At 38.7% G+C, this 19988-nt stretch overlaps 1 protein-coding gene across 2 annotated transcripts in view; it reads left to right on the forward strand.

Moving 5' to 3' along the window:
- ajap1 (adherens junctions associated protein 1) overlaps positions 1-11069 on the forward strand; it is a 57423-nt gene extending 46354 nt beyond the window's left edge. Inside the window, exons 3-6 of one of the 2 annotated variants that reach the window (XM_007571216.2) lie at positions 3399-3486; positions 3612-3869; positions 5523-5650; positions 7954-11069. In XM_007571216.2, coding sequence (XP_007571278.1) covers positions 3399-3486; positions 3612-3869; positions 5523-5595 — 419 coding nt within the window. In that variant the 3' untranslated portion in view covers positions 5596-5650; positions 7954-11069. The remainder of the gene's footprint in view (positions 1-3398; positions 3487-3611; positions 3870-5522; positions 5651-7953) is intronic. The other variant, XM_007571217.2, reaches the window with a different exon arrangement.
- The last annotated feature ends 8919 nt before the right edge of the window (positions 11070-19988 follow it).

Below are 19988 nucleotides of genomic sequence, written 5' to 3' on the forward strand. Positions count from 1 at the left end.
AAACACCTTACCAGGTATTTTTAAAATACGGTGGATGCCAAAGGTTATTTCTCCAAATCACTGGTAGGAAAAAAATTACTTTTATATCCACAGGCCAAATTTTGCTGGCAGCCATGGGTGAAAACAGAGCTTGACTTAGATTTGTGACCGCTGTGCTCTCCAAGAACTTTTTAAATATTGCTGCTTAGCAAATTGGGTTATGAGAGGTCTGACGTTGTGTTTGTGTGGCTTAGACTCATATTTTCAGCTTCATTTGTTTCATTAAGGGAGTATGCAGAGATTGTATACATATTTTAGCCCCAAATGGCATCCTGATGCAACTCTTAATGAGCTACTCCGACTTAAGTACCCTGACTAAACTGCACACAAAATGTTCTTGTTTACCAGCTGTGTCAGTCAGCTTCCTCTTATCAAAATTAATAGAGTAGCTTCCATTGGAAGCTGGGAGCAGAAACTAATTTACCCTTATAATGTGTTTTAATCAGTTACTGTTTTACAGGGGGAAAAAAATCTACTAAGTGCAGCTTTTGATTTAAAATCCACCATCTGGAAGGTTTCCCCTTTTCAATTTTACATCAGTGGAACGCAAACAGGATTCCCATCGGCGGACACCTCGACTTTTGATTGAGTTCAGAGAAACAGATGCTCATTTGTAGCCAGATTCTTCCAGCTCCATCATCACACGGACAGAGAGAGATAGAGGGAGATTGAGGGCAGAGATGAGTGGGTCGTTGGAAATGCAAATGCCGCGCCAGAGAACTAAATGTGCATTTGTCATGACGAGGGATTTGATCGCGCTGGGAAGGTGAGACTTCCTGGACCCAGCCGGAGATGTTAATCTAAGCTTGACCTGGTCTTATTTATTTTTTCCCCCCAAACTCATGCTCACAGAGGGTTGCTATGTGCGAGGGGGGGAGTGGGAGGGGGGAGGGGGTTGTCCAGGCTGCAGGGACGCTGGGGAGAGGTTGTGTTCTTTTCCAAAACCAAAGAGCAGCACTTCCTTATGAGCGTTTTCAGAAGACAAATTGGCTTGGATCAACAGCTAGGCAGCTGGCTGATGGAGAGGTGAGATGTATATGGCCCATATGGGCATTTTCATCATAACGGCTTTTCTTTTTTTATATATATTTTGTCCCCCTGCAGTATGTCACCTGCTGCAGTGTGTCATTCTGTCCTATTTGCTCTCATGCTCTATCACTCACCCACACAAATACACCTTAAAGTACAGTGCAGCGGTCCTGAACTAATCCTCCCTTTAAACACGTCCTACACAGTTGTGTTTGTGCCTAACTGCCTTTGATAAAAAAAAGGAGAGAGATCTCACTTCAGTCTGAAAATAGGAAAAAAAGAATAAAAAGGATGTTGCTTTTTTAGATGTTCCCATGCTGTTTGGAATAAGAAAAAGGTAAAATAGTGTCATTTTTAGAACTAATTTTATGACTTTCTGCTGTCTGGTACAGATCTATAATCCTTTTGAGCTGAACATTGACAGCGTAAACAATAAGCATTTTATTTCTTTCTCTGCTTTCTCTGCTTCAGTAGTAGAGAAAGTTCAACCTCTGAGTCTGCTGACCTTCAGATAGTAAAATAAGGAACCTTTATGACAAACATAATGTAAATGCCATTGACTGGTGCATATGAATCAAGATAACTGAACTGTCTCTCTTATTTTACTAGGTGCTAAGTCACCTAGTAAAATAATTGCGCTGAACTTGCACTGTTGATTAGATCTGGATTAGTTTAGTCTCAGGGTGATTCTAGGATCTGACTTTTAGGAGTGCTCAGCCCCCAGTGAACAGCTGATAGGACTTTTTGACTGACACAATTGTTAATGTCCAGGGATCAAACAAACCCTTTAAAAAAAAAAAAAAAACGTTTACCCCCCTCGCCTGTGGTTACGCTGCATCAAGACACAAGAAACCTCCAAAGAAGACATGAGCACAATTTGTAAACAAAAAATGGCATCAAATTTTAGCAGTTGTAGGATTTCTGTTTTGTGTTTGGTAAAAGATCACAAGCTTCTTCTTCTTCTATATTCTGGGTAAATGTACCCAGAATGCCCTGTGCATTGTGCTTTTGAAAAAGTCTATGGTCCGCTTGGTGTTCACATATGCCAGACAGAATTCATGTCACGCAAACCGAGACCTAGGTTTTTAGGGAGACCTAGGTTTTTAGGCAGACCTAGGTTTTTAGGCAGACCTAGGTTTTTAGGGAGACCTAGGTTTGACCAGGTCTGATCACTTGTGGACTCTGATCTGTATCAGCGTTCTCTTGTGCTTTCACACGTCCCCAAACAAACTATTCTAGGCAAAGGAACTACTAGAGCTTGATTAAAGCAGACTAAAAATATGTAGTGTGAATGCACCCTCAATGTCCTGCCAAATCATTGAGATCTCTATTAACACCCCTGGCATATGTATTTAAAAAAATATTTTTTACCAAAGTATTTCTTTCTTACCAGAAAAACTAACATTGCTTTGGAATGGCCCAGACAGAACCCCAATTTTAATCTGAAGGAAGCTAAAGATCACGGTGACGGGAATTAGACCTTCTAAGCCCTAATCATTCGGAGTTAGGCTGTTTATTAATGATTTCTCCATTGGCTAATGAGAAGGGTACAAGTGATTTTAATTCAGTGTTTTATATGTTTACTTGGAGGCTGTACAAATTAGGGACTTTATTTTTTTACTTCACAAACACATCCCCTTTATTTCAATTCTATAAAGGATCAGTCTTTTGATATTATAACGTTTATAGTAGTACATTTTGCAGAAAGATGACTCTGAAGAAGAAACTGAATGTGACCCAAACAGCTCTGGGGAAACAAAGCAAGTAACTGTATGACATGAACCTCGTGTATAGAGGAACACAGAACCGAACCTTAATCCGTATGATTTGATCAAAATCAAGTTTTGTTGCTGAATGTGAAACCATATGTTCCATATTGTTTTGCCTTGTTCTTTAGATAAGAAACCACTGTTGTCTTCCTCAAACTCCCAAAAGATCAATTATTTTTGTTTCTTTGCTGCCTCCTCAATCTGTCACCCTTTTCAAAGAACTCAGATTACCTTTCAGGCTCGGCTTTTCATCAGATATTTCATTTGATACATCGGATCAAAAAATTTGCTTCTACTCAAAGCTTAAATGAAAGCCTTCGGGCAAAACCTGCTTACTTTGAGGTGTGCAAATGTTATAGCATGACGGTGCTCAGGATGTGGAACACCTGTTGCAAAACTGATTTTTAAGTTAGATTATTTTTTTTATGATATTATGCTGATTTTACAGCCATCTGGAAGGACTAGAAGAGTCCTTCACCTTTTCAGTAAGCAGCCTTTAAACTCTAAGCCTTTAAACATTTTCTCTGAACACCAGTGTGATTTCTTTGTTTTTTCTTGCAGGTTTGGCAGTTCACCAGATTATCACAATCACTGTGTCTCTCATCATGGTGATCGCAGCCTTGATCACAACACTCGTCCTTAAAAACTGGTAGGAAAGATTCCTTTACTCTTCACTCTCAGCGCCTTGTCAGCAGCTCCGCTTCAGTTTTAGAGAATCTCACTAGCTTAGTCATAGGTGCGAGGTATGATTTTATGTTTGTTTCTTGTCTTTGGTGCGTGTTTTTGTAGCTGTGCGCAGTCTGGAAATGGCCGCCACAATAGCCATCAGAGAAAGATCCACCAGCAGGAGGAAAGCTGCCAGAACCTGACAGACTTCACGCCGGCCCGCGTGCCCAGCAAGGTGGACATCTTCACTGCCTACAACGACAGCCTGCAGTGCTCACATGAGTGCGTACGGACTGCCGTCCCCATCTACACCGACGAGATGATCCAGCAGACACCTGTGTACAAGACGGCTTACAATGGAAACAGGTACGATGGTGGAAACATGACTACGTGAAAGAGGGAAATAACTTTTCTGCTTGCCAGAAATAATATTGAACGCACTTAAAGATATATAATCACTTGTGTTGTTGGTGTCAGGACCTGGGTTGTTTTGATTTTTTTGGTTCAAGTTTCATTATATTGTTTCTTTATTTTGATTAGATCAGCCTTGTTTCTGTTTTACATCAGTTCAGTCCTTAGTTATTTCAGTTTGCTATGTCTAGCTATTTGTGTTCATCTCCCTAGTTACCCAGTTTGTGTGCTCTCCCTCGCCCCTGTGCCATTTTCTCTCTCTTTCTCCTCATACCTGCAACCCATTTCTGATTAGTCATCTGTTCCCTGTTCAGTAATCAAGCTGCTCAGTTTATATACAACTTATTCTCAGTCACTCCTTGTTGGTTTCTCCTGTTAAATCCCCCTTTTTCCCTCTGATTTATCCTACTGGCTGTTCTTCCTGGTTTTTGTGTTTTTTGTTCTGCTCTGGCCCCCTGTAATTTATTTATTTTTTGGAAGTTCTTCACTCTCCATTTTTATTAAAACTTCAAAACTACTTGCTGAATCTGCCTTGCTGCATTTGGGTCCTCCATTACCACAACACATCATGACAGTTGGCGTGTGATTTCTAAAATGTGATGAGAGTACAGTGCCCTGTAAAATGGGAAATAAATCAATCTTGAATTTTAGTAGCTAGTATAATCTGAATCTTAAGGAAAAAACTTACAAAAACCAAGCAAAATTATTGGAATTACTGTTGGAATTTTACCAATTCCTACAAAATAAAGTGAATTCATCAATTCTTCATCAACGCTCAATTCTTCAAGTAGGGTAGAGCAGATTGTTTTTGACAGGAACTATTTATTATTAATGCACGACATACTGTTTTCATAGAAATGCTGTAACACAGCTCATTTCTCTTACCCTAGTTTCTAAATGGCAAATATTACAGTGCATTCTATGCAAATTAAGTAGATGTGCGTTGATCTTCATGAATCAGAAAATGACTCGAAGAAAGTGACTCAACCACACTTAGTCAGGATGATGGGAAGGGAAATATTAATTTGGTTTATAGATTCAGGGCAAATATAAGCTTCCATTTTTCTGACTGTTTTCCAAATAATAACCATGTAAATTCTTTACAACCATGTTAAAGCACTTATATAACTTTATACCCAAGAAACTGATAAAATAATTAACATTTTTGTGTCTTTATTGATGATTCTCTCATTACGTGGACAGTGCAACATTAAATTGGTCTTATACTGACAGTCTTTATAGTCCGGGTGACGTTGTGAGGTAAAAGACCAACAATGATGACAAATTAACAGCCATACATCAGTAGTGACGATGAAAATGATTAATTTAGTGTCTACATTTAACAATCACTGGAAGCGTTTTTATCGCTTTATTTTACAGCTGTAACAGAAACACTTCTGATGAGTCAAGCAGCTTTTTTTAGTATCCGGCTGTGACAACATTATGCTGTCGACAGAGACGTTGAAGGCTAACTAGGGGCATGATTAGACCTTAGCGGACACACGCTAATAAAATCTCTGGGGCAAAAAGACATGCCTTAGCTCGGTGTTTCATTCACTTCAAAGTCAATTTGCTTAATGACCTAACTGCCTTCATTTTACCCAACAGGCCCTCCCCCACTGAAAGACAGCTGATTCCTGTGGCCTTTGTGTCGGAGAAATGGTTTGAGATCTCTTGTTGACGAGCTGCAGGCTTTCACTCGTTTACTGGGAAAGACTTCATGAATCCACGCTCTGGTGGGTACTTTTCCATGCTACCTCCTCTACAAACTGTGGAGTGGGCTTCAGCCGCCTCAGTCCCCTGTGGTAACGCTGCCCCACTTTGGGAATTGAGAGGAACTTGGCATATGTTTATTTGTGACATGATTGTGGCTTTTTCCCATCTCCTGTGTGGAAGGAAAATCAGTTCATAGCAGCATCTCAGAAATGAGGTAGTCGTTTGGGCCTTAATGCGATTCTTGTGAATTCCACAACCCTTGAATTTGTTCACATTTTGTTTATTCATAGCCACAAACCTCTGTGTATTTTATCTGGATTTTATGTGTTAGACCATCACAAAGCAACACCTACAGTGCCCCCCAAAAAAGGATTTGCCCCTTTTTACCCTTTTATTACTAATAGAAATCATGATCAACATAGTCTGGCTTCTTTGACAGGACAAACAAGAAAGATTTATGTCAAAGTGAAAACCAATTTTCACAAAATGAACATGAAGTAATTCCATTAATATTCACCCCCTTTAAGGCATAGAAAAAAAGTAGGGGAAAAAATATTTTGTTTTTCTTTTAGGTGATCAATTGTAATTTTCTCCAAATACAAAGTTATTTGAAAAATACATTAGTAGTATTGTTCTTTAGGGGTTATCTGATGTCAATATTTTTTTTTACCTGCAAGAGTCGTCTAAAGTAGAAGGAGGGACAGGGACTGTCGGCCATATTGGATTTAACAATAATAATTTCTTGCATTTGCAGCTGATGGCCAGTAGTTTACAATGTATTTTACGATGTGTTCACTTCAGTGGTCTGTATGCATTTATAACATAAAAATCCACAATAAAATGTCATTTAGACAGCTGTCCACTGTAGTGACCACTATGCATGAAAGGGCTAGATATTTGTTGTGGGTTACTGTCCTGCCAGAAAGAAACCTTCAACCTCAGTCTCAAATCTTTTACGGCCACTAGCAGAGTCATCCTTTTACAGTTTCTTTAAAAATGATCCATCCCCTTGGACATTTTACCATTGTACTGTTACATTTACATTATGATTAGCAATATTAGGCTTTTTTTTTTAACAAAGAAATTACAAATTCCTTTTTTTTTTGTTTCGTTCCCATGACTCATGCATTTCAGTAAACTTTTCTCTGATTTGGTTGTTGTGTTCTTTTGTCTTCATGTTGTAACGTAGCCAAGAATCGGGAGGGACATTCCAGACACTGGTGTCTATATACAGCAATCGCTTGAGAGACAGTCATTGAACTTAGGAGATGTTAATTCCACTCAGTGCGAGTCTACTAGCACCAATTCACTGGATCTTTGTCGACTTAGGTCAGTCAGTCACTTTAAGAAAATAAAATAAAAAAATGGAAAAAAAAAATCCTGACACAAAGGATCATGACTCATGCATGAAAGAGCTAGAGATGCAGCAGAACGGTTTAGATTGAAACATATTCTTGTTTTAAAGCATCAGTGACATGTCTTAAAAATTGATCTTCCGAGTTGCTCTTCATTCATTCTGACTGACCTTGAGCTCCTTTCCTGAGAACACCGGGCGGAAATGCAATAGTCTTAATTTAGAAACAAAATACATAGAAGTTTGTGGTTGTGACTTCATAAAATGTGGAAAAAGTTCAAATGTTATAAATACTTTTGCAGCACCATGTGATCACCCCTATTTCTTTTTACCTAAGTGTCCCAAAACTCTTTGTCCTTTCATTGCCACTCACATTCCTAGAGTTTGTTTGCAAAAAGAGTAGGTTTATAACCTCACTCAAAAACTTTTGCTTGGCCAGTTCATGCTAGGATGTCCAAGAATTTAAAATTCAGTGTATAAACATTGAACACATGCTTTAGCGCTGAAGAATTGGTGGGGGTAACTATTGAGCCAGATTTTCAATTAAACAGATTGCCTGCAGGTAAAGTAGGAAGAGGACCGAGTGTCATGACATTTGTTGTTGCCTGGACACACATTATAAAGTTCAGCTTTTCACAGCGTGCTCCAGATTGCATGGCTTTGAATAAAAAAAAGCACTCATCACCATTTGTGGAACCTCGTGTATTTATTAGGATTATTTGTCTAACAATTAGCCTTAGTTGGAATTTTTTTTTTTTTTTTTTTTGTTCACTGCATGTTTTTTATCAGCTTTGAAAAAGGAAATGAGCAGCATGTTTTTTCAGGCCAGATTGGAGTGCCACCCTCCCCTCTAAAGCAAGTAGAAAGTAGGCTAATTTAGGAAAAAAAAATAAAAAATCATGTCTGTGTTGCTTGGCCACGTAATGAGGAGTAACTGGATTGTTTTTGTCTTTCTCTGCATTTCAACAGGATCCAGTTGGAAACAAGAAACACACAAAAACAGCTTATTTTGTAAAATAGTGTAATCTCTCCTCGGACACTTGTGAAGATATTTATTTTTCTAGAGATAACAAGCTGAGCAGCCGTGGAGCTGCTCTTCCATCTTTCCCGAAAAACAGCATTCATTTAGGTAGAGAGTATATATATATCTAAATATATATAGATATATTTACAGGACGTATGGGACGAGACTGTGGACATCGAGGATGTCTATTGGAAAATATTTGACTTACGACGAAGGAGCCCAAGGAGCTGCTTTGGGTGGGAGACAAACTATATATTTCTGAACAATGTGCCAATAATGCCACTATGTGCCACAACCTGGATAAATGGAAGTTTTAACAATAACTGAAGGACTAAAACAAAATGTGTTGTATTAAACCCGTATCAGTTTTTATTCCTTTATTTATTTTCTTTTTTTTGTTGTTTTTTTTAAAGAGATGTAAAAAAGAAAAAATACTTCAAATGTATTTGGAAATGTTTTGAAGTAATTTTGAGAAATGTGTTGGAAAGGAGTCTAAAACGTATTTCTACGAATCACAAAAAAAGAGAGCTAGAAAAAAAACATATATAGATGGTTTATGCTTTATTGAACAATTGACTTTAAAGACATAATTTGTATTAAGTCCCATTTTAAAACCAGAATAGTTATGTCTATTTTTGTACACCTGGGAATTAAAAAAAAAAGAAAAAAAAAAAAAAGAAAAAAAAGAGTCTGCTGCAGCACCGACAGTGGGAGAACAGAGGACCGCTGCTGTTACCCCCCGCCCCCTCCCACTGTTACCCAAAACTACTACAAAGGACCCCATCTGCATCTGGTTCAAGCCAACCCAATGCTCACGTCACTGCTTCTTAATCATGGAGGTTAATGAAAACAGATATGGAAGGTTTTCGTGGTGAAGGTGTATGCAACAGCATCACATTCATATAGTTTGCATACAGAGAATCAGACTCACTGCAGGGAACTCCACAGGATATTCATAGCGTCTCAGGACTGTTTAGGTTTCATGCAAAGTACAAATTAGTCTCTTACTAAGCAATTTAGTCAGACTAAATTCTGATACTTGGTGTAATTCAAATGGAAAGTGAAAGAAAAAAAAAAGAGGCTCAAACATTTTCAAAAATATATGAACCAGTTTTCTGGATGAAAAACTGGAATCAACAGAGACATAATCCTAAGGCTCATTATGATCCTCAGCACGTTTCCTGACCAGATGTATTGCAAAGGCCACCTCTCTATAGACCCACCTGGTCCTCTACCAACAGGAAAGCAGTTCAAGGAGAATAAAATTTAACCAGTTTTCACCCAAACAGATTGTGTTGAAATAAATAATCCAGCAGAATCTGAAATAATTCAATTAAAAAAAAAAGCTGACACTCCCTGATCATTTTGTTAAAGTCAAAGGATTAAGACAAGCCAATTACCCACCACCAAATTGGTTGAAACAGTCTCTGAAGTCAGGTGGAGTGAACTGCTTGGTGAGAATAGCAGCGCTCTCCCTAGAGCCTCCTAGCACCAATGACTTTATTGTTATTAAAACTTCAAGCTCTGATTACCTTTGTGCTACGAAGCTCTTGTGGAAACTGTCTAATAATAAACTGTCTAATAATCTACCTGTAATTGTGCTGTAGGTTTGTACAAAGCACAAACACAATTCTGTAATTGTAAACAATTTTTTTTTGGGCTGCAAACAGCAATATGTACAGATTTAATGGGTTTCACTGGGTGTTGAGAAAATTCATTTCCAGTAATTCACATGGGTCCATTTTATCATTTTTTTAAGACTTCTACACAATTCCTAAAATGTACCAAGAAAACATGGCAAATAATTTCAAGGAGGCTGTTTTCACACATGACTGATTGATGATGGTTTGGGGGTTCTAAACACAGTTCAGTCCGATATTTTTCATTTTTATATTATTCTTAATGTTTTTTTTTGTTTTTTTTAAGTGGCTGTTCACTTCATTATAGAAAAGTTCCTTCTGGAGATTTGGTCTCATAGTTAAAAGTGTTTGGGATGGGAGAAAGACAGAATACGGAGATATTTATGTTTTCAAAAATGATAAACCTTTCTACAATCACTGTTGTAAAGAAATAATTATGAAGAAATAAGAACTGTTTGTGTCTTAACACTTCCCAAGAGGCGAGGGAGCAAATGGCAAAAAAAAACAAACAAAACAAAACAAAAAAACAAAAACAGGTCATCAGTAAAATAGAGATATTCGCTGCTACGTTTGCACATTTTCTCGCTAGCTGTTCTTCCAGATTCTTATTTCTTTGTTTTCGAGGCAGCCTGAAAAATCTCTGAAAGAATTTCAGGGGAAATGCTGCCACGTTGTTTCTAGAACATTCCAGGACTGTAGTGCATGTGTGAAAACGCCTTACGTGTAAACGCGAGCCCTTGTCGAGGTGTAAAAAAAAAAAAAATTAGTTGGGATCAACACTGTGGTGCAAAACTCCTGCTTTTTGGCCCAAACACAAAATAAAAAAAATAAAAATTTAAAAAATTTAAAAAAAAAAACGGATCTAACGATTAATGCATAACTGGTTCAGCCTCAAATGCGTCAGGCTGTGTTGCTTCTTTGACATAACATATATTTTTTGAATTCAGACTCTTACCTTCTCTATCAGAGGGGTTGCGAAACCTACTGTATATTACACACGTGTAAATGTATTTTCTATATATTTGCTTCTATTTGTGTACAGGTGTGTTCTATTTTTCAAGGCCTTTCCTGTTGTTGGGAAGGCTTCGAGCTAGGTCGGGGATAGTGTCTTTGTTTACATGTGTATCTAAAGTATTTCTTTCAAAAACACAAAAACTAACCTTGTGCCAAGCTTCTTATCTGCACTTTCGAGCAGTACTTGTATGATATCTTTAGCTAACCAGTATAATACTTCAGTAGATGCTGCAATAGTTCACTGGCTGAAAAGAGGAAGGTCTGAAAGTCAGAGTACTGGGGGGCTTTATCAGGTTCTGGTGCATTTATGGATTGGCTGGAAAACCAATGACTTGCTCTTCTCAAACACTTTCAAGTGGAATTTAATATAAAGAGCACCATCACATGAATATTAATAAAAAAAAAAAAAACAACCGATGCCAAGAAACCAACTAAACTTGATCTATGTTGAGTTCCTTCCATCTGTCATTCTTTTTTTTGTTTTGTTATTTTTTACTTTTGCTACGCTTACCCCAGAAATTTCAGAATTTGGCACACGCTTCTCTAAAGGTACTGAATACGTCTACTAATAAAGTACATGATGCTGATGATGTAAAAATAAAAGTGTTAACTTGAATGAATGAAAACACATAGTCTGAAAACAAATTATTTTCCCTCAAAGTGTACAAGATATTTCCTGGTTTGTAAAATCGCCTGCACATCTTAACCTGTAACGCTGGAATGCCAGTCGTGATGGTGGTATAACTGGGATGTCTGATTAGCATGGAACTACAGAGGCTTCGGTGAGGCAACCTGTGTAGACCAACTGCAGCGTAACGCCACAAGTGCAACATATGAACTCATTTCTTTTCTTATCGTCTGGCTACACAATTTACTTCCCTACCAACTTTCTATTTTCAGTAAATACTTAAGGATAGCTGGTTTCTTGTTGCAAAGAGTGAGGGAATGAAGTCAATTCTTCGCCAGTCGGATCTGACTTTCTAAGCATTTATTTTGCGCAGCGTATGAATATTTTGCAGCTCCTGCTCCCGTCACCACACTCGCCTACGAATTCTTTCGCTCCCCTCAGCACAAAGACACTATCGACCAGCAGAGGTTTGCTCTGTCAAGACGAGGGATAAGACAAATTTACAGGTCCTGTGATTTGTGTTTGCATGTGTCAAGACATATGGAGTGGAACTTATCGACATATGTATTGTTTGAACATCTAAATGTTGACTGAACATTTCCAAGGTCTGTTTTTTTTTTTTTTTTTATTTTTTTTTTTTTCCCCGCCATATCGTTAAAGAGCATTACCGTAAGAGGAAGAGAGTCGATGAATCGAGTCGGCTTCATTATCCGGGTTTTGATGTCCGACGAGCCCAGAAACGTATTAAACACGTGGCATTGACAGCGACAAGGTGGTGCTTTGAATTTGATCAAAGTCAATAGGGTGCTCAATGAGGCGAGACTCTGCAGGAGGAGAGAAATAGTTGATGCGACAATAAATCTCACCGAATCAATTCCTTAGCTGTGAGGAAACTGTAGCTCCTCACTCCGCTTCTCCTTGTTTCAGGAAAATCTCGTACTGTGCGCTTACTGTAAACGCAGCAGAGGGCTCTGACTCTGCTCTTGGGTCATGTTTTTTTTAATTTTTTTCACAAGAGCTAAAGCACTGCTGGTGCTTATCTATACAGTGAAAGACCTGGAAATATAAAAGAAAAAAAAGATTTTTTTTGTTTGCAGCACCCGCGATTTTCTCATTACACATCGGCGAGAGGGGGGCGAGAAGTAACGTGACCCAAATCTGCCGTTGATTCACACAGAAGGCCTCTAGCTCTGTAAGATGACTTTTGCAACAGAGTGCAGATCTGAACTGAGCGGCATGTAAAGGGAATCTGAGAAGCAGGAAGGAACGGGAAGACAGCTACTGAGAGCGTTTAGCGACGACATAATCGGAGGCTGAATTTGAGCTAATATGGGAGAGAAAAGTAAAAAGTGTCATTAATATCATACGTTGTGTTTACAGGTGGGGGGAGTAAAAGAATAGGATTTTACGGGTTGGGTGGGAGGGGGCTGCTCATAACGGGAACACGTGCTTTGATCATTCACACTCGACAAAAGTTCATTCATACTTACGATGAAGGAAAACGACTCCAGTTGTGTTGTCGCCATAAAAATGAAGAGTTTGTACTTTGTGACTCTTAAACTTTTTATATTTGTGTTTAATATATCAATGAGTACCTCTGTTAACTTTTCTATAAGACATATGACTATAGTATATAAACGCACACATTCATGCACACACACACACACACACATTATACACCTCCAAAAAAGGGACTCCAGTCTGTCTCTGTGACGGCTAAACGTTGTATAACTTTTGTTTTGTGTCTTATGAACTACATCTCTTCCTTTTGTAGTAATTGGTAAACGTTTCAATTTCCAGGTGACTATGATTTGGTTATTCTTGTACTACTAAGCTCTGTATTTGCAAGCACTGTAAATGCGATTCTCACTGGATTCGTCCTCTGTACATTTAGTACTCTGATGTTGCTATTAATAAAACATAAAACAACATGAGCTCGTGCTGTAATGTGTTTTTTTTATTTTTATTTTATTTTATTTTGTCTTGTCTTGTGGAAAGAGCAGAGAAATAACTTCACTAAACAGCTGAGAATAACATCACTGGTTATACAATGTGTATGTATTTAAAACCAGAGAGTGGAACTTTATAAAACAATATGTTTTTTTTACAAATTTGATAAAAATGTCACAATGTCGTGACAGTATGGTACGTGACAGAGGATTTGTAAGCACAAATCCTCCAGCTCCTCCCTGAGTTGCTATTGCCATCTGCAGGAATACACTGGTCAAAAACAACCAATCAGAGCCAGGAGGAAGGTCATAATACTGTTAATCAACTTGTGTATGCGCTGCTCAATGTACTAATGGCAGAGAAACAACTTACCGTTCCAGGTAAACCGCTTATCTGCCGTCATTTTCCCTCTCAGTTTCCAACTGAAAGGTGTATCTTTGCAGTTAGAACTGGGAGGACTGGGAGAAGGCAGAGTAGCTGGATTTTCTTTATTTTTAGCAAATAAAGGATTTTTTTTTCAATAAAAGATACATACTGCTGCTTTAAAAGACGCAAGTTCTCTGTCTAGATTTAATTAATTCATAAGACAGAATTACTGCTAGCAAGTCATAAGTGAATAAATCAGAGAAATGCATGTTTATTATTATCTTACATAGACTTTCTTTTTTTTATTATTATTATTTTTTAAAGAATATTCATGTTGACGGCTGCATAGTAAAACAGTTGGCAGCTCCAGTGCCCTGCAACTAGAAGCTCCTGGGTTTGAATCCCTGCCTGAACTGTCTGCATGTTTTCCTTGTGCATTTATGGACATTCTCTTCAGTTGCTCTGACTTTTTCCTACAGTCCAAAAACATGATTGTTAGGTTACAGACTCTCTCTAAATTCTCTTTTAGGAGTATGTGCATGACCAGTTGTTTGTCCTGTGTTGCTCTGTGATGAGCCAGTGACCTGTGTAGTTTGTACCCTGCCAATCGCCCAATGACTGCTAGAGATGAGCGCCGCCCTGCAGCGGTTAGCAAGTATAGAGGATGGACAAATTCATGTTTAAAAAGAAAATGGAAAGATGAGGTGAGCTAAATTTCTTACTAGTGTTACGTCTGTGTGACAAAATGTATAATTCTGCACATAACATTCAAGTGTCATCACTTCTGTTTACGACCACAACCGGATGAAGTATGTGCAGACACGGTATGAAAATATGAACTTCACAAAGGAAGCTCTGTGCTGCAGAGATGCAGACCAGATGCCACCGCATGCACCTTGATGTGTGGTAATGCCGACCTCCACTTGTTTTGGTGCAAGTTGAACAAAGCAACCGGAATGCTGACTTGGACAGTCTGAGGCCTCCCATAAACCCTGAGCTGAAAGTCTAATTCGACTGGCTTTTAGGTGAAAGTGGCTGTTACTGCGGAAACAAAAGTGTTCAAATTCTGGTTTGTCAATCTCTATTACAAAAAAAAGAAAAAAAAAACACAAAAAAAACAACAAAAACAAAACAGTCATGTAGTTGCAATGTTTAAATAAAACAGCTTGAAACGAGACAAGCAGTTTTAACGATGCTGTTGGTTAGAATTCTGTGTTTAAACAAAAAATTATTGGTTGAAATAAATTAGGACACCCTCACCTAAAGATGCCTTGAATTATAAATAGGCGCATGCTTAGAAGACGGTTACTCAGCATTATGTTGGAGGTTTGCCCCGACTAAACTCAGGCATTTTGTCTGGTGTGGAGTGAGAGTGAGCAGCACAGGAAGATCAAAGAAGCTGTCTGAGGACTTCAGAAGGAAACTGCAGCGGCTTATGAGTCTGGTCAGGGATTTAAGATGTTTTGAAACAATTTCAAAATCGACTATTACACTGACTACACAAAATTAATGGCAGCAAAAGCTCTGTCATTGGCATTGGTCAAACAAGAGAACACAGCATGTGCTGCTTATCCTTCTGTTTTTTTGTTTTTTTTTTTCACTTTTCTGTGACTGTGCTGCTGGTAGATTTCTCAAATACAAAAAAGAATTATGCTTTTCCACAATATTATTTAGAATTTCACTGTTCGGTAATTATCATAATGCTGTGCTTCTTTGCCCGAGGTTTAATTGAATCATACGGTGCAATACTTCTATAATTATTAAATGATTGGTGGCGGATAGTATTTGTCATTTGGAGAATGCAGATTGTAAATAATAATAAAAATAAATTATATTCGAGATCAGTGGATTCATATAATGCGTTGGTGGTTTAGTAATTTGACAAAAATAACTGTGGCGTCATCGTCCGCCTGGGTAAAAAGCTCTAAAATGACTTGCGGCATGTAGACAAGGCTGTTACTTCTCCAATAGCCATTTTTCACCCTGATTAAGGTGTGAAGCGTCTCTACAGCCAGCTTTTCCTTTTGTCTGAAAGAACTCTACGATTAATAACAGCTCACAAAGTTTTTTTTTGTGTGACTACAGGTGCTGATTATCCCTCCTATAACAGGTCTTTAAAGTCCACTTTAGCTGCATGCCTGCACAATATGACACTCGCAGATAAACACAAAAACATGCTTTACTTTGCCTTAAGTTTGCTATTTCCCATTTGTCTTGTGAATGTCACTCAGTTTAACTTCACTACAGCAGGAAATGAGCCTGCTTTGAAAGGATTTACCAGTGGGTTTTCTCTCATGTAGCTTCCCTTCACAGTATGATGTGAGCACTTTTCTTCTCTTTTTTTTTTAGACTTTCATAACAGATCTTTAATAATACATCTGGGGTTCATATTTTTTCTTACATAAGGTTTTCTCAAGACACAGTTTACTGTAGCCCACAACTTCTCGTGGTAACAGGGGAAAATAAAGTAATGGCAGAGAAGCTGGTTTCTCGTTACAGTTATTTTCTCAGTCGCTTTGGTGCTTTTCTCAGAACAGAATTGAAATTCTCAAAACTACGTGTTCAGTCTTGAGATCATTGTGCCGCTTGTGTACACCAAACAAGCAGTTTCTCATTTATTTGAGCAAGTTGCAAATTATTTTGTACAATTCTCTGCTTTCTCCCACACTTTCAGTTGCTTGTGTCAAATTCAATATGGATCATATTGGCTTGTGTTGAATAGTCTCAACCTGCACAACATTTAAGCAAAAGTTTGTCATGTAGATATTTGCATGCAAAACACATGACCAAGTTATCTTGGAAAGCATAGCATGACTGCACTGTTATCCCCACGCACTGAATGTACAGACTGTCTTATGTTCCCATTTCTACTTTTTTTGTGTGCTCTGCAGTTCTGTCTTTTTTCTTTCTGTACAACGACATGGTCTGCCAACAAATTACAGTAAAAGCATATATGTAAATCTTGCCATAGATCTCCCATAGTTGCAGTTTACAAAACTTTATCATCCAAGCTTTAGCCATAGTCTAAAACAGATTCGTCCCTTCAGAGCACAGAGTTATATTGACGACATGACTAATTAATTTGACTGTCTTATCCTTACACAGTGAAACAAAAGGCTTGTCATTCTGAAGCACTGACATGCTCACTGACATGAATTAAGGATTTTGAGAAAGAAACTGGCTTTTGCAGATAATCCAAGATGTTCCGCTGTTTGTACAAAACATTTTTTTCGGGAGAAATGCACAAATGTCAAAAACGATTTGAGAAATGCAACTGAAAAAAAAAAAAATGAAAACCATAAAGAATGAAAATAATCAAATATATCTACTAAACAGCACAAGTCATAGTACTGAAGGCGTTAAATGATTCATGAACAAGCTGTCATGTAGACCTTGGAAGGGTTCTTAATATTTTAAAAAGTTGCATCGGAATCTAAACGACATATTGTTTTCAGGCATTAAGTGTGACATTAATTCATATTCTTGTTCCAGCTTTGTGATTGGCATCTCTGCCTGTGCCATGCCTGTTGGCTGCAGGGTCATCAGCCTGCATGCTGCTTCACTCCATAGATCTCAGAACGTCTCTCAGGGAGCTGAAGTACCAGCGGGGACCTCTCCCCTCTGCCCCCTGCAGCCAGCCCTCGGATCCACATTTCCTTCCCACAGTTTATCCTTCCTTCGAAGGCAGAGCCATAAGCTTCCTTTCTCTGCCACCTCTTTAATGACTTTTTCATGTGTCTGCCTCTATCTCCTTGGATCTTTAACAGGGGCTGCATGACTGCTCCAGTGTATGAATGTCAGTCCTCTCCATCCAGCTTCTCACCATACTCTTCCTCTGCTTCCTTTCCCTTTTCTCTTAAAGGGGTCATTCATGGAATGTTCAGCTTGACTGTGATGACAATCTTGGTTTAAAGCAATGTTTCTCAATTCTGGTCTTCAGGGACCACTACTCTGCAGGATATAGACGTTTCCCTTATACCACATAGTTTACTTGAATAAGTGGATGATTAACAGGCTTCTGCAGCATTTGGTGGCTGCAGAGGAGGTCATGCAATCATTTGAATCACGTGTTTTGGAACAAAAACATCTAAAATGTGCAGGGCAGAGGGGACCGGAATTGGGAAACACCGGTGTAAGAGGACCAAATGACAATACTGGACTATGAAGACTTTATTGTGGTTTTCCTTGAATGGCTGTTAGCATATTTCACTTGGTCTCTATTGAATAACCATGTTCTGCTAATGGAGAGCTGACCTAACTCTTCCTGACTGATTAAAATGATCAACCCCAGGTTTAGTGTTGGGACGGGCCTGTTGGCTTCCAACCTCTCCAGGATTTCTGCCAGTCCTTGAATGACCTGGTCACGTTGCCATCTGTACCAACCCTGCATTCCCCTCTGAAACTGCAGTCCAATATTATTTGCAGGTAGAATTAATGTGATAAAAGTTGTTATTGGGTCTTGAAATATTATAGCTGAAGAGAAGGAGATCCTGTATGTGCTTAGTCCCTAATTGTGATATTTTCTATAACTGACTTTTAATTCCTCCAACTTGCCTAGTTAAAGAATGAATGAAAACAAAACTAAGCCAGATTTTTCAGCCTGGCAAGGTCTGACACACACACTCCACTCTGTGCTTACTCTGTTGGGGAGCTGGTGGAAAAGGGGATGAGGTGACTGATGCAGACCATCCTCCACAATACCAGACATTCCCAGAATGAGAGATTGGCGGGTCAGAGAAGCAGTCGCAGAAACGGGTGCATCTCTCTGTGTCTTAGAATAGAGACGTACCAGAGATTCATCATTCCGGCTGGAAGAAACCTGCACAGCAGCTTCTGCTGGCAGGTTTTATCTGCAGATATAACTGGTGTTTTATGAACTGTATTCCTCGTGTCCATCTATCTAGCAATAACACTATAATTCAGACCTCCAATAATGCCACCAACCTCCAAATTTAGGGTTGGTAAAGGCTCAAGTAAAGGCTTTTTTTTTAATGATTGAAACATTTGAATAAAACCCATGCTATTGGTGGAATGCCTGCTGCACCTTCATTTGCAGCTGTCCAGCCACAACTTTGTTTTAGCCCAGTGTATCATTGCTCAAAGGTATCAGTCAGGAGAAGAGCACCAGAAATTCCACAAGATCAAATATGCATACCAGTCATTATTAAGCACAGCAAATATGGGACAAAAAAGAAATTACAAAAGAAAAACCATTGAAATGATCTACATTAAGACAAGAGGTAAGCTATCCAAAGACGATTCACAGCACTGAAGAAAATACAACAATTTCTGTCAAGTACTGGTTGTATCTACTTCTGTTCTGTAAGCTCTGTTGATTTCTTTATCTTTAGTGCAACATTGAATTGATACTCAGAATAGCATGAAGTCTTATTCATAAATGACTTGGCTTGGTGTCAGAGAATTAAAAAAAAAAAACCTGAACAAAGATATCCCCACTTGACTACTTGTGTTTTAGATCATTTAATCTTGTGAAGTTAAGACCATATACCAAAAACCTGAAAGTTAAATCCCAACTAGTCCTAAATGTACTCAAAAGTGACACAACTGCTTCTCCTGACAAAATATAAAATCACTGCTTTGAGATTGAAGTGATTTAATTAGAGTCAACAACAACAACAACAGTTATTTAGATTTTCTTAACACTTTGTTGAAACTTGGCTCAATTGTTGGCTTTTAAATGAAGTTATTTTCAGCTACTTCTATTCTTTTTATTTTTATTTCTTACAGTAAAGAAGTTCCACTGACACAAGTGTCTGACGTCAGTTCAAAGAAATGAAATATGTGATGCTGTTTCATGGCTCATTTCCCAAACAACCCCATATCTAAACTAATTTCTTCAATAACAAAAGACAGATTAAAGCCTCAAAGCAGCATGTTGCTTTTCCTTTTAACGGTTTACAGGGATCCCTCGCGTCTTCTTTCTCTCCGTTTACGTTCTCTCGGCCTTCATCCTCTCTTTTCTCTCACGCTGTCAGCTCATTTCTTGGATCACCTGGAGACACAGTTCTTTGCTCCAGTTTGACGAATCAGCGCGGGCAGGTTGAGCACGCCTCTGTGCGCCCTGAAGCCACACTCTGGCCTGAGGGAGGCCTGCCAGGCCACATTAGTATGAGGCCACTTGGATCGGTCTGCACTGGCTGTGACAAGCCTGGAGCCCCCCTTCGCTCCTTATACATTAAATAGAATTATGCATCCGTGCCTCCACAGAAGGACCCGATCAATGGGGTGGGCAGCACATGCCGACAGCTGCCAAGGAGATACTTTAGTACAGTGAGATTAATCTCTGCCGCAAAAACTGTGGTCTTCAAAGACTGTGCTGCCTCCGAACTTGGGCTGGCCACTCAAAGTTAATTTGGCGTCG

Source organism: Poecilia formosa, unplaced genomic scaffold (assembly GCF_000485575.1).
Source record: "Poecilia formosa unplaced genomic scaffold, Poecilia_formosa-5.1.2 Scaffold276, whole genome shotgun sequence".
Lineage (NCBI taxonomy): Eukaryota > Metazoa > Chordata > Actinopteri > Cyprinodontiformes > Poeciliidae > Poecilia > Poecilia formosa.